General features: G+C 42.9%; 1 protein-coding gene across 1 annotated transcript in view; it reads right to left on the bottom strand.

Annotated features, from left to right (window-relative positions):
- Positions 1 to 1,680: 1,680 nt before the first annotated feature.
- Positions 1,681 to 14,310, bottom strand: part of LOC133514668 (glutamate receptor ionotropic, NMDA 2B-like) — a 126,168-nt gene continuing 113,538 nt past the window's right edge. The window contains exons 16-17 of the mRNA XM_061846503.1: positions 14,041 to 14,279; positions 1,681 to 9,842 (exon numbers count right to left, since the gene is read on the bottom strand). Coding sequence (XP_061702487.1) covers positions 7,584 to 9,842; positions 14,041 to 14,279 — 2,498 coding nt within the window. The 3' untranslated portion in view covers positions 1,681 to 7,583. The remainder of the gene's footprint in view (positions 9,843 to 14,040; positions 14,280 to 14,310) is intronic.

Raw genomic sequence — 14,310 nt, forward strand, 5'->3', positions numbered from 1 at the left:
CTTGCCATGCCCCACAAGCTTCCAAAATGGTGACTGAACATAACAGGTTTGAACTGGATTCTTTATCACGTATTCCAGATAATATTGCGGTATGTTTTTTTGCCAAATGCGCCAGACCTGTCCAAAAGACTTCTACAGAGAGGTCTCAACTATTTTACGCAAGGATATTTACATGGAATTAAGATTTTGGACGGAGCAGGACGCAATGTCAGAGTTACAGCGAAACGTTGGAGATTGATGCAAAAAAGTTTGACGCCTCACAAACTTCATATTGAAATCCAACAGGATAAAATAGTGGAATTGTACTGCGTATGTAAAGCAGGGTGAGTACTTTTTAGATCACGAGTAATATCATTGTCGTCTTTATAAGTGAGTGGGTGTATTCATTTGACTTGGCTCGTAATCGAACCCAGTGCTCTGTCTTAAAGGTCTAATGTGATACAAATAGGCAAATAGACATTTCTCTTGCATGACATTGCACATTTATGTATCACGAATCTGACTCTTCGGCATAAAACATTACACACTTCATTCAGCAAGTCAGTGTTACACTAACAAAGTGAAAGTTGTTCTCCTTCAATGTAAAAAGCACTGATAACAGTTAAATCAAACTCAGAGAAGATACTTCTCCCTCCCTTACCTTCGAACATACAGCCTTGTGTTTGTTGATATTGTCTACATTTAGTTGTACGTGCGCTCTTCCGCAAAACTTAATCCATCGTAGACACTTCGTCAACTGTGTTTTAGGCTTTGGAAAATGAATCAACCAGGCTCCTTGTAACCTAGCAGGATATCTCTCATCTGAATTGCACGTTCCCCAAGCGCATCCGAGGACCATTTTCTTCGTAACATTGACTTTTCCAAGCGCACGCGACAGATAACCAGCATTGTTTGCGGGACATGACGACAAGAGGGGCGGGTCAAGCCAGGTATTAATACAATGCGGCCATCTGATTGGCTATTATTGTACAAGTGATTGACAGGTCGGAAAGGTCCATTGCTGCTGCGCCGCATTACATAAAAAACAAAATATTTCCCGATGTTTATGGCCAATACTGTGCATGTACTGTATAGTGTAGTTCCTACAGTTGATCATGGATCACAGATAAAAATAGTTCTACTTGTAGCTGCCTCTACCAAGGTGATAATCTCTGTGAAAGGAGGTTCCTGCTAGCTGCACGGATGTTCACGGCAGGATGAAAGATACAAAGTTGTGCACGATTCAACACAGTTGGGAAGACAATTCACGAGAGCTAGCCGGCTAGCTAGCTGGCTCGAAAGGAGGCAAGCTGAGATTGGCGCAAAACCAACCCCCAATCTACTTTGGACCACTGTACAGTGAGGGATCCTGGTTAAAGTAAGCCATATTAAAAAGAAATACTTTTCACATGGGAGAAGTTTCTAAATCAGATATCATTCGGTACTGTCAAGACAAATAGTACGTGAAGTAGTGTGGGATTTAGAGGGGGAGTCTGAGTCCTAAATAATACCCAAAATAATAATAATTACACATACACAAAAGCTTAAAAAGACTCTGAACCAGTTGCGTGAAACTTAAAGCCTTTTATTATTAATACTCAACACATTTTGTTCATGTACAAAGAGAAAGAATAGTCTTATTTAATTAAGTACTTATAATTGTATTTATCCTTTTAGAAGTACCATGGTGATGGATGATTTTTGCAGTTTTTGCCATGACGTGGTTAATTTTTGTTACTGAGATTACTTAGATTCCATGGGAAAAAAATTGTCTTCCCTAATAATATTTACACAACCTGTACAAGTATTTTTTTCGTGTGTGTGTAATTTTTGTTCTCATGATGTAAAGGAGTTGGTGTTATTTCAAAGAAAAGGGCCATAAAAAGAGAAAACAGTGCCCAAGAGCAAAATGTATTTTTAGAATTATGTATATAACTGATAGTACTTATATTTTACATTTTGTTCCGCCTCAGTAAATTGAAAAAGGTTGTGTATTTTAAAGCGGAAATGAGTGCTTTTGTAAACTCACTTCCCAAGTGAAATACATTTAGTAGCAACCCCTTCTGTCACCTCATCAATATTACGAATTAAGAGGATGGACAAGAATAGTTATTAACAAAGAGAATCGTTGTTTTTTTTAATACAAATGATATGCATATGTATTAGTATAAATCAGTAGCACTATATACTCACACAAACAAAACTTCAAATATTAGCAAAGATATCCCGTCAAGAATTTGGATCCTAACATTATTATTATTATGTAAGATTTTCCAGCAAATGAGTCATATGTAGTGTCACAGTATAAGTCTTCCTGGCTGTTTGTCATCAAATTAAGCGCTAAAAACCAAGATCATTTTACAAATACTGATAACAAAGCTCATAAAGAAAAATCCGTCGCAAAAACATATTTTCACAGATGCCTGCGAGGTGATATTTTACATCCTCCGGCTCCAGGACGTTCTGGTAACTCAAACCCAGCTCAACCTTAGATTCTAAAGAAATTTTTGACACAGTGCTTTTCTCAACATAAACCATAAAAAAAAAAAAAACAAACAAACAAAAAAAAACAAAACAGTTTTGTGGCATGCGTGTGTGCGCAGAGAAGCCAGGCCGAGACTGATTTGGGCTGAAGGGAACCAGAAGCTTGTGATGAGGCAGCTCGCTCACTATCCAACTGGCACTTTGCTGGGAGCAGAGCAGAAACGCTCGGGTCTGAACTGTCGGCACTAAAGAGGACTTTTACGTTTGATCATTTTGCAAATAAGGAGGACAAACGCACTGTGCTGCGGAAAAATCGTAGCCCACCACCACAAAAACTTGGATAAGTGAATCTCATCCCTCCGCTGCGTCAAGCCGGTTGGGTCTCAAGTACAAATTAATGAAGCGTGTTCAATTATGTCTTTGTGGAGGCTCAACTTAATCATAAAAGAACAATCCAAGAGAAAGAATAGGATGAATTATATGTCAACTGCAAAGTGACTTGTGTATTTGTGGGGTGACTTGATCCTCGCATCAAACGTTATTCTTTCAGTGTGTAATTATTGACAGTACTGTACTGAGAGTGAACTTACATTTAAAGTTGATTAAAATGACACAAAACACTGCCTGTACAATCTCGAAGACGGCAGTTGTTTAAATATGTTTTCAATAATAACTGTCCTCTAAGGAAAAGATTATTGCAGCAAAAACAACAACAAAAAAAAGGTTGAGCAGCCTTAGGGAATTTTTGGAGGTGCCACTGTAAAATTAAATGAAATAATAGGATGAATACCGTTAACATTCATGATTATGCGCAAAATACGAAACTAATTTCAAGCATTTTTACAGAAGGATGGCATAAAGGACAAGAAAGTTAAAGTTTGGAAAGAATCTGTAAAGAGGAATTAAATCTCATGGGTTCATCTAAGATGACAAACTGTGGCGAGCCCCAATGGGACAAGCCCAAAGGAAAAGAAGAAGAAGAAGAAGAATAGAATTGTCCTGCCCATCTGATTGTGGGCTGTGTACCAGGAAGTAGCCTGCTCACTAATACACAGATTGCACTCTTAATAGGTTAGTAGTTCTGACTTGGTAGTGGTGTATGCTCTATGCCAGTGGTCTCAGGTCTCAAACTGGCAACCCGTGGGCCATTTGCGGCCAGCGAGATATTTTGTGGCCCCCGCCTTAATATGAAAGTTTAATGTTAGTGCAGCCCTTGAGGTTTTTTTTTTTTTTTTGGTAAGAATGGGACTTTTAGTGTGTTGTGTGCGGACCTGACGGAGCCACTTATCATGGTGGAGGATATGACTCTAGTGGGTGTGACATCGACCGGGCTTGATACAAGCAGAGAAACATTTTTCAGTAAGTTACAGCAAGAAATTTTGCACACAACTTGTTTACACCAGCGTCCTTATTTATCTAGTGTTTAAAAAAAAATGAAAAAGATGTTTGAGAAGATTGGTTTATTTTTTCATATTTCTAATTTTAATTCCGCAAGTGCGCATGTATACTGAGGCTGCGGCTTCGGCCCACCCTCAGCCAGACTCCGTCTCCAGTGGCTCCCATGTAAATTGAGTTTGAGACCCCTGCTCTATGCTGTTTGACATTTTAGTTATACTGTATATGGTCATTATAGATCTATGAAAACAAATCTATTGGTGGTCTACGACTTTTGCACACCAATATGCAAAGCCCATGTATGTCTTTTCTATTTATTAGTCAAGCCTTGGGAGTAGAAAGCATCTTAAGAGGGAGCAAAAAATAGACCAGATCCAATCTTAGGTTTAAGGAGGGACTAATCAATGCCGAAAATATGTATGAAGAAAGTAAATTACAAAGTATAGATATCGCTTCCTACACAAATAAATAAAACAAAGTGTAGTTATCTTCTCATACAGGAATAAAACAAGAATCCGACCCACGTGAGTTAAAAGTGTTCGTTTACTAACCTGAGCTAAAATAAATCAACAGGCGACATCCCTCAAGCAAATGTTAAAAAATGAGTAAATGCTTCACTTTTCGAAAAGGGGTTGCACCAAAGCATTTCCGTTCCAAAGAGATTTTCCAACATTATTGTGCTGATATCCTCAGCAATATTAACAGCATCACCACTGGAAAGTGTCCAGTGTGCACTTGTGTGTTCGACACACATACACAAATACGTATATGTACATACATCTTTCTTTTACCACAGTGATGTCTATCCCAATGATAAAAAGGGAACAGGATAGGCCGGGCCCACGATGGCTCTAAATTCTGTGTGCAATCACCTTTTAAGCCCATGTTTAAAAAAAAAAACATTGATGTTGTAAGATTTGAACAAGGATTGCTGCCTAAAATGAAAGCGCACAATATTCTGCTTCTATCGGCAAATATCATACACATAATATTGTATTACATAAATGTGTTGATACTTGAATGGAGCTTGAAAAAGCATGAAAAGTCTACCTCACCTTAAAAAGAGAGACTCTAACACAATTCAAGGGAAACTTAAAGACCTAAAACTAAATTGTCTCCCTTTTATATCACCAAACATCTACACCTACGGTAAATTATTAATTTATCAAACACTTTAGTGAAAATAAGAAAAAGTATAAGTCTTAACATAATCCGTATACTGATTGGTAAACTATCGTAACAAGTAAAAAAAAAAAGAGGTTGAATTACATCACTTAAGATGAGTAATATTGGTGTCATCTTATGTGCTGCACATTTTTGTCCATGTATTTTTTTTTCTTAGTTTATTTCTTAAATTGCTGTAAAACGTCAAAAGTTACATCCTGTCTGTCTGTTGACTGTACAAAGTGAAAAGAGGTTTTGAATATACTATTTACAAGTAAAAGCTCAACATACTAATGCTGACTTAATGCCGTCACTCGCGTTTCTCATTTCCGTGCCGTTTCCAACGTTCCGTCTTGCGTCTCGATTAACGGTCGGTCTGAAAATGTGCACATATAAAAATTCCAGAGATCCCAGTCTATTTATCCGGAGTTATTATTGTACGGGAGGTGTTTTGATTTAAGGCTAACTCTATCAATCTCATGATTACATTGTTATCTGTGAATTTATGAATCAGCAAGTCTGTGGAAAAAAAACAAAACAAACAAACTGCTGTTATCATTAAATTGTGACTTGGATCATCGCTCACGCAAAACGCACACACCTATAACAGCGGTGCATTTAGATGAGGTTATAAGATGAATGTCGGCACGCCGCACACTCCAGCATCTCCAATCTTGGCTGAGCACTCTTGCGCAATCTCTTGCAGCCCTTGAACTTCTGACACCGCCAGCTAATTGAAGATCAAACCTTTAAAGAGCTAATAGAGGCTTTTTTTTTTTAATTCTGTACAGTTAGATGATGAGTCATTAGCAGACAGCTCCTGTGAAAGGTGGGTGGGCGGGGGTGGGATGTATTTGTGATGGGACGATAAGGCATGTCTACTGAGTGCCCGAACCTACGCTAGGTCAAGGTCCTGTGCAATTATGAGGCTTTGCCAGCTTACAAAAAAAAAAAAAAAAAAATCACATCAGTCAAAGCTGATACCTCAGCAGCCTTTCTCAAACATAGTCCTGACCGTCATTGCCAAAGGGCAACATTCTGCCCTTTTTGTGCATGTCGCACAAAGTTCAACTTGCCTCCCAGACAAGATCGATGTCATACGATGACACTAGTGAGAGGCCGAACAGGTGGTGACTATAATCATGGAACCTGAATCAAAAAGAAGCTAAGTAGAAGGCCGCCGTGCTGTGAAGAGGGCCACTCCAAGACAATGTGGGACATCCTGAATAGAACTGGCGTACAGGTTCATAAAATCATTTTTACGAAGTTATAAAACTCTGCAGCATCTTGTATCTAAACCACTGCCAGGCAGCATCTCTGGCTGCTTGTAAATTTCTTTACTGCAGTTTTGGCTCACGAACGTGAAGAGAACACCAAGTATCGGCGTCGCTGTATGACCACGTGAACAGGAGGACACTTCCATTGGAGACCATTAAGGCACGTCCTTTTCTCTCAGCATCTGCAGCTCTCAGGCTCTGCCCAAACATGCACTACAAGTCGATATGCACTTGACTTGAGTGATCATTGAAACGTGAACAAAGTATGAGTCTTTCAGATCCTTTTTCCGGAAGGAGAAAACATATGCGTGTAACGGACTCATAATAAGTCGAACATCCTACGTACAACTAAAGAGTTCAGTCTTTCTGGTTTGTAGGTTAAACAACCAGCCAGTACTAAAACAGGAATGGAATATCATACAATGTGAACTTAAAGTAATAACCCCCTCGTCCCCCCAAAAAAAAGATATTATCAGCAATGTTATCGCAATCAGTTTCGTTATTCACAATATTATTATTGTTGATCTTGGACCCTGTTCCCCTGCCCCTCCTCATTCTAGAAGATATGTCATTCTTGGTTGTATTTCTCACAGCAAACAAATCTTTTGGTGTCAGGGAGAACGCGGCGAAGGGAACAAAAGTGGGACAAGTTCGGGATGGAGAGGATGAGCAGATCCCTCCGGAGAGGGTGGGAAGGAGAAGTCATCTGTGTTGCCACTCGGGCAAACGCGACAATGTCTTCTTTCTGAGATGACACGGGCCCAGATGGGCCGCTCGCTCCACCCTCCAATCTTGGCAGTCTCCCTTCATAAGCGCTCAGCGGGAGCGCTCGGGCGGCCGTCAAATCATCACCAGGATCACACGTCCGACGTCGAATCAAGATGAGCGATAATGGCCGAGTGCGTTGACTGCGGGTTCACTGGTGGATGGAAAGCGAGGTTTGACTCGAGTGTATTTTCCAGGTTGACGGGGCCGTGTTAAGTGACTGTCATAAAAGTAGAGTAGCTTTGGCAATTTGTGAGAGGGGTCACAATCCCCCATCTCGTGAAGGTGTCCTGATATTCTTTTTACCAAGATTTGTTTGCAAAATATAGATTTTTCTGTTACTCAAGTTTGCATCCTACTTCTGACACCACACGTGGCTCTCACCTAGCCCACCATCAATTCCTGTCTCTGTATGGGATAGAGATGCGGTGTGTGGACAGTGTCTTTAAAAATATCCCTGATCTCCTAACACTACACACCTCTATTCCATTGCTAATCCCCAAAACCAGTCTTGAGCTCTCACACGTCCGACTCAATACTGGACAGTTTCTCGTAGACGTGGCCGTTGCTTCCATCGAAGGGTCGCGGCGGGCCGACCCCGAGCATGGAGCCATGGTGGTTCAGCCCACCTAGGCTGAGCTCTTTCGGGAAACGGGGGGACACGTTTGACATGACTCCAGCCGTGGCAGATACTGGCAGATAAGAAGTCGTGCTCATCTGGCTCCTGAAGTCACTTCGGCTGTTTTTGGCAACCTGTTGCTGCTGCTGTTGCTTTTTCATGTAATATTGTTTGGCTCCGTGCATGAGACACTGGTCGTCATCAAACGTGGGTATAAAGGGGTTCTGGTTGACACGGTCAGGATAAAGAGATTTGGATAAAGAGAATGATGCCCCACCTCCACCTTCCATCAAGGACCTCTCCCTGTCTCTCATGTCTCTCTCCCCTACTGAGCGACGATGGAGACCCTCGCCTCCTCTGAACAGGCCCCCGAACCGGCCCTCACCTCCATAAAACGAAGGGTCCCTGTCTCTTTCCCTCTCTCTCTCAGAGCCTCCGTGACGCTCAAATATGTGTGCAAAGGGGCTGGTGCCCTCCATGTAGCGCTCCTTCTCCTTCAAACTAACACTTCTGGGAGGTGGCAGCATTCCTCCCATACCTGGACCGCTCATTCCGCCAACTCCACCCATTCCTCCCATCACACTCCCGATGCCGCTCGAGTCGTCTTTCTGAAGGTCAACAAACGCATCATACGAATGCTGCCGCCTGAGTGGCTTTCCAAATCCTCCACCCTTTCTCCTCTGCTGGGCCTGAGATTGTGGCTGGAGGATTGCACCCATGCCTCCTCCCCCCACACCTTTCCCTCCACCAATCTGTTCCAAGAGGTGGTTGTTGTCCTCACTGATGTCATAGAGGTTTCCTGTCTTTTTACAGCCCTCACAGCGCATACAGGTTGCAGAGCTTGGGCGACTGCTTCCTCCACCCCCCGAGGACCCACAGCTTATACCACCACCATACCCACCACCAATCCCTGCTCCGTGCATGGACATCTGCTTTACTCCTCCTCCAGACCGACAGTTCCTGCACTCCCAATCACCTCCCGCTAAGCCGGAACCTCCGACACTTTTTGAGTCAGACTTTTTGGGCTTGCTCTTGAGAAAGTCCTCCACCGGAACCAGAGATGTGCAAGTTGGTACTCCACTATCTCTGTTCCCAGGGCCCTCAGTCAGATCTACATGTTCCCACTGAGGGACACCCTCTTTTGGGCGGAACTGGTCTAAATAAAAGTCCCTAACACTCTCCTTTTCTCTGAAGAGATAGTTTGTGTCATTATTTACTCCTCCGCCTCGTTTACGTTCAGATGGCAAAAGTGGTGGTGAGGCAGAGCGATGGTTGTGGTAGTGGTGGTGGCTGATGTGATAAGGTTTTCTCCTGTAGCCCAACTCAATCTCATCCAGCTCCCGTCTGGATTTGGCAGAGGCTGGTCTCTTTTTCAGGCTATCACGGTATTGTTTGCGCTTCTTTGCATTACCTTCCAGGTTCCCATAGGTTACTGTGTGTGTGGAAATATCAGACACATCAGATCGTATATTCCCATCGTCATCCCCTCTCCCTCCACAATAACTAGGCCCGGGGATGTAGGTGGAACTTGAAGCACCTCCCTTGAAAGAAAACTTCCCATACAAGTCAGGCAGGCCACTCTTGAAGCCTTGGCCAGTGGGTGGAGTCTGTCCAGACAGAAGGTCAAACTTGCTCATGTTTCTGTGGGTCAGTGCTGAGCATGGCTGAGTGGTGAAAATGGGTGGCACCCCGCCTCCGAGGCTGTCACAGTCAAACATGCCACCCTCCAGGGAACTGGCACTGCCCAAACTATGGGGCCTGTTGGGAGGCGGTCCACTGAGCCCAAGTGTGGAACCGTGATGGTGCAGGTAGTGGTCCTGGTACAGATTACTGTCCTTCATGTGAACACTGCCAAAAGTCCTCTCCACCTCGCTGATGTAGTCACTGAACATGTTATCTTCTGGTAAGTAAGGTGGCTTGCAGTCCGAGTGGCCTGCCAGGCTGCGTCTGTGTTCCGAGATGTCATAAACGGAAGATTCGCGTCGAATGAAGTCCAGAGCGCTATGTGGCGAGCCGTTCACCCCGGAGGCCATGTTCTTGGCGGTACGTAAGAGGCGCAAGATGTTGGAATGAGTGTTGTTCATGGTAGCTGATGGGGAGTTCAATGCTGAGCTGCTTTTCTCTTCAATCTGAACACCGTGAATACAGCTGTAGATGCCCTGTGTGGAAAAATGTCGATAAAAACACCATTAAAAAGTGAATATTTTAAAAACTGAAACAATAAATCAAGAACTGTTCATTCTAAGGTCATGGCCACACTGACACAATTGAAGTTATTAATATACTGCTTTTAAAAACACATTTCTCACTGTCCAGTACTGTAGCTTCCATCCCCCCCCCCACAAAAAAAGTTTTGCTTTTTTGTTAACATGCAATCTTTGTTTTGGGGAATCCATAATTAATTATTGGTATTAAAACAACATTATTGCCATCCATAATGTTCTAAAACAATTCTGAGGAAACATTACCTCCGGTATTTCCACAACTTCGAGCATGATCTAGACCTGGGGTAAGCAACCTTTGTCACTCATGACATGGGTGCCAAACACTGGCATGCTCGGTGTTATGACGATGTTCGATTTATGGGCGGCATGATTTATTGGGGTTGAGTGACAGCTCCCTCCCATAATTCCTGCAGAACTGTAGCCGTGGTCCTGCCCACATTCCCCAAAACCCGTGTCTTACAGATGTTAACAACTGCACCGCTGGCAGCTAAAAAGGCAAAAACTAGGGCATTCCAGTCTTCATGGACAAGTTTTGTTTTCTTTTGAAAAACATACAGTGTGCAATTTAAGTTGTGAGAATGTTGTGTGCCAAATGTCAAGTGTTCAGCAGCATTTTGAGACAAAGAGACCATGCATACAAAATAAAGAAGATTCAATTGAACATGCTGTGTCCAGGTATGTCTGAAATGTTTTTCTATTTTGTGTGATCATTTCACTTTGTGTTAAAGTTGATAATGGCACATTCAAACTGGCATTCTATGTTCCAGAGTTTGCTGATACGTGATCTAGTTTGTGTGTCAAACAAGTGGCTGCGGGCCACATCCAGCCCGGTATTCAATAACAACTCGCCCACAGAACCATTTGATAAATAGTGTGATATAGGACCACATAGTGTAGTTAACAGAATAAAGGCCGGTTCTGCTGTTTCCAACAACACCTGCTTTTTAACTGTGATGACCAAATGTTATGCTAACGGTGCTAGCGAACAGAGTGTATTTATTTTACTGACATTCCTAGTCAGGGGACCACACTCACTGCCACAAAAAGTAGCAATTTTTGGTGGTTGATATGGACATTTCCTGCCAAGTAGCCATGGAATCCTCCCTGCCCCTTTCTTTTCTTCCTACTGTGAAAGAGTCTCCCAAAGTTACAGCGGTCAGTCGACCTAGCTGCAATTACGATAGTGCTGAGCTCCTGTCTGTTCATTCAAAAACATTTGTTCGAAATGAAAGCCAAACGTGGTAGATATCAAAACAAACATTGGATAGTTCTCAAAACTGGCATGCCAATTACAACTGGATCTAATTAATGAAAGGATGAGCAACACCAGAACTTAAAGATGTCATTCAAACATTGGAATACCAGTGCCTCAATAGATATGAAGCCCAGTGCATGAGACTGCAAGTTGCGGCGCCAGCTGGCCCAGTGTGACGAAACGTTTATGCAAACATATAGGTAGCAGTAACAACCGGATGGGAGAAATTAATACTGTAAAAATAAAAAAAAATAAAATCATAGAAGTCACAGGCTTCAGATGCACCAGCTGGTCTTCGACAAAATGTACCACTTTGCTACTGGCCCTGTATTAGAGTCACTGATTATTTGGGCGAGCTCGGCAAATAGCAATAACAGGGGCCTTTTCTCTCTAGGGGTTCAGGGTAAAATCTATAAGCGATTATGCTGGTACAGAGAGGCAGGAAATCAACAAATAACTAGCTGCTCCTTGGGTAAAAACTGCATATAAAGTGCCTACACGCTGCAGATCAGAATTTGGTAATGCCTGTGTGATACTTGATGCGAAAGAGGGTGACAACGATACGGGGAAAACGGATTAATTACTGCCCCTAATGTATTTATTGTTCTAAATTCATTAGGGGCATTTTAATCAATATTTTTAATTAATTTGCTGCAATGTTGCAGATCAGGGCTAAAAGAGCAAGGGCCCAGGGGGAAAAGACCAACAATGCTATCAAGGCTTTCCAAAACAAGGAAGATTAACAAAGCATGAAGTCACATGACCCCACCAAGTGCGACAAATAATTCATTTTTTTCCACAGCCTAGCTCAAATGTTAATCGCCGGAATAACAATAACATTTATTGGATTAAACTGTGAAAGTAAGAAGAGAAAGAAAGCAGAAAGTAAATGGAAAGGAGACAATGATCTGTGGCTTAATCTTGTGCAAAGAAAAACATTTTCACTGTTTGCAACGGCTATGTTCTGTTTTACAAGGATTCCTATGCAAATAAACTGCTCAACGAATTATTTTCCGCTGAATATATTTGCATACTAAATGATCTGGCTGTGTGTGTGGACATGCGACTTTCATTTTATGTTGCCTCATTGCAGCAGAGATGGAGGTAATTTGTGTCAAATGAGAGCAATCAGCGACTGTTACTCAAAACATAATGGACCTCAGATCATGTCCGCTCCCATAGAAATGATAATGTCCCAATCATAAAAAGTAATGCACTGAATAGCCTGCTTTTGGAAATGAGATCTCACCTGACATGTTGGCAGATGACATTTAATAAGCTGTCCACTAAAAAATAATGTCGGGCAGATTTTTTTTTTTTTTTTTTTTAATGCAGTTAAAGTTGATGTTAACATTATTAGGTACGCCTGCCCTCTAATGGGAGCCACAACAAGAGCCATATCACCGAAATGACACAAAACACTCGCAAGCCAAGCCTGGTAACACAATGCCGTTCTTCTAGCCTTTGTCGCCAGTTAGCCAACGTGATTGTGTTGATCACTCGGTCCCGAAAAGCACACTCGAGCTATTTGCAAAAATGTTGAATGGGGTCTGGACGTTCCACGCCCGAATTCTGGAGATAAAACCGGCTTTGTAGGGGCAAGCGCTGTCATCGTGGAGGACAGAGTTCAGTCCCAGAGTGTGGAGATGTGGAATTGCCGCTGGTTGTAGCTCTCTCTCTCTCTGCACTTGAATTGCCTCCAACGATGACAAGCCTTGACTGGAAATCTAAAAAAGTCAGCCTACAGTGCCTCAGTGCTGACAGGATGAGGAAACAGTCTTCTTGGTGTGTCTTTTTCTTGGGATGCCCATTTTGCGGGCTGTCTCACATCTCCGGTTATGCGGAACTTGGCCTTCGCTTTGGGGACGGTACATGGGCTTGGTTCTGCAGAACCCCGGCTAGAAGTTGGACTGTTGCACGGGCACTTTCCATATCAGTCAAATATAGCAAGGAGCAGAGTCCATGCCCATGCGGGGTGTGGCAGAAGCTCAAAACAAGTCAGTGGCATGGCCAAAACAAGCAGTTACCATATTCCTGACGAAATGAGTCCTAAATCAGGCTAACCATCACTACAAGATTCATTCCCCAGAAGCATTGTTACAACAAAGAACTAATCTACCAAATATAAATGTGCTTACCTTTTGGACTGTTAATTTTGACCTACTCCTGTGGTTTAAAAAGAAATACGACTAAATATAAGAAATCAGGATTGTTTGTGTGCAGGTCGTCTCTCACGACACAAGCGGCCCTGGGTACAATTGCCGCATATCAACTGGAAGGCGCGAGCGGCAGCTTGTGGCCTCCGTGCTGTAAATTAGCCAAGTACATTTTAGCCCGTAGAGCTTCACCTTCGGAGGCTCACAGTGAATCACACCCGAGCCATGTCAAAACAATTGGAATGCAAATCAAACACCTCGGCTGGACTCGGCTCTCCTGGGACCAAGTAATCCAACCTTTACAGTTGTGAGGATTTCTCCCGAGTGATGTATTGATTTTGCCTGAATAGTTTATACATTTTTACTTCATGGGCACCAAAGTGCTCATAGAACCCAGACAAAACCTTTTACATAATGTATGTCATCCATTCTTAAACTCAGAGGTCCCACAGTTTTTGGGCCACTGATGATGTGATCGGGGTCTGTTGCGATACAGTATGCGGACTCGCACTGACCAGGGAACATCTAGCATGTTGTGTGCCTTTTGCCCAAAACCATGTCTAAGATCTCAGGTGATAAAACAACATAAAATTTCCATGTACGCCAATTTGTAGTAGAGAGGGAGCATTACTCCAATGTGTAATGTATCAGAATCAGAATCAAGTTTGAGTACACTGGGATGCAGTTCCTTAATATTTGGGAGAAAAACCAAGAATCTCACCCTGCTGATAGAAAAGACAAAGCCAGGGCGACCCGAGCAGACACCCATGAAGCAGAAACGCAGCTGCCAGTAGAACCAGTGTTCGCAGATGAACGTGATGAGCGACAGCGCCATGGCGGCCCCCAGCATGTAGAAGACCCCCGCCATGTTGTCCACGTCTAGCTGACTGGACATCACCTCGTTCTTCTCGTGGTGGCAGATTCCCGTCAGCCACAGCGACTCCAGCTCCTCCATCTCACCTGGATGTCAGAGAACAGAGAAGAAAGGAAA

The sequence above is a fragment of the Syngnathoides biaculeatus genome, chromosome 16, assembly GCF_019802595.1.
Source record: "Syngnathoides biaculeatus isolate LvHL_M chromosome 16, ASM1980259v1, whole genome shotgun sequence".
Lineage (NCBI taxonomy): Eukaryota > Metazoa > Chordata > Actinopteri > Syngnathiformes > Syngnathidae > Syngnathoides > Syngnathoides biaculeatus.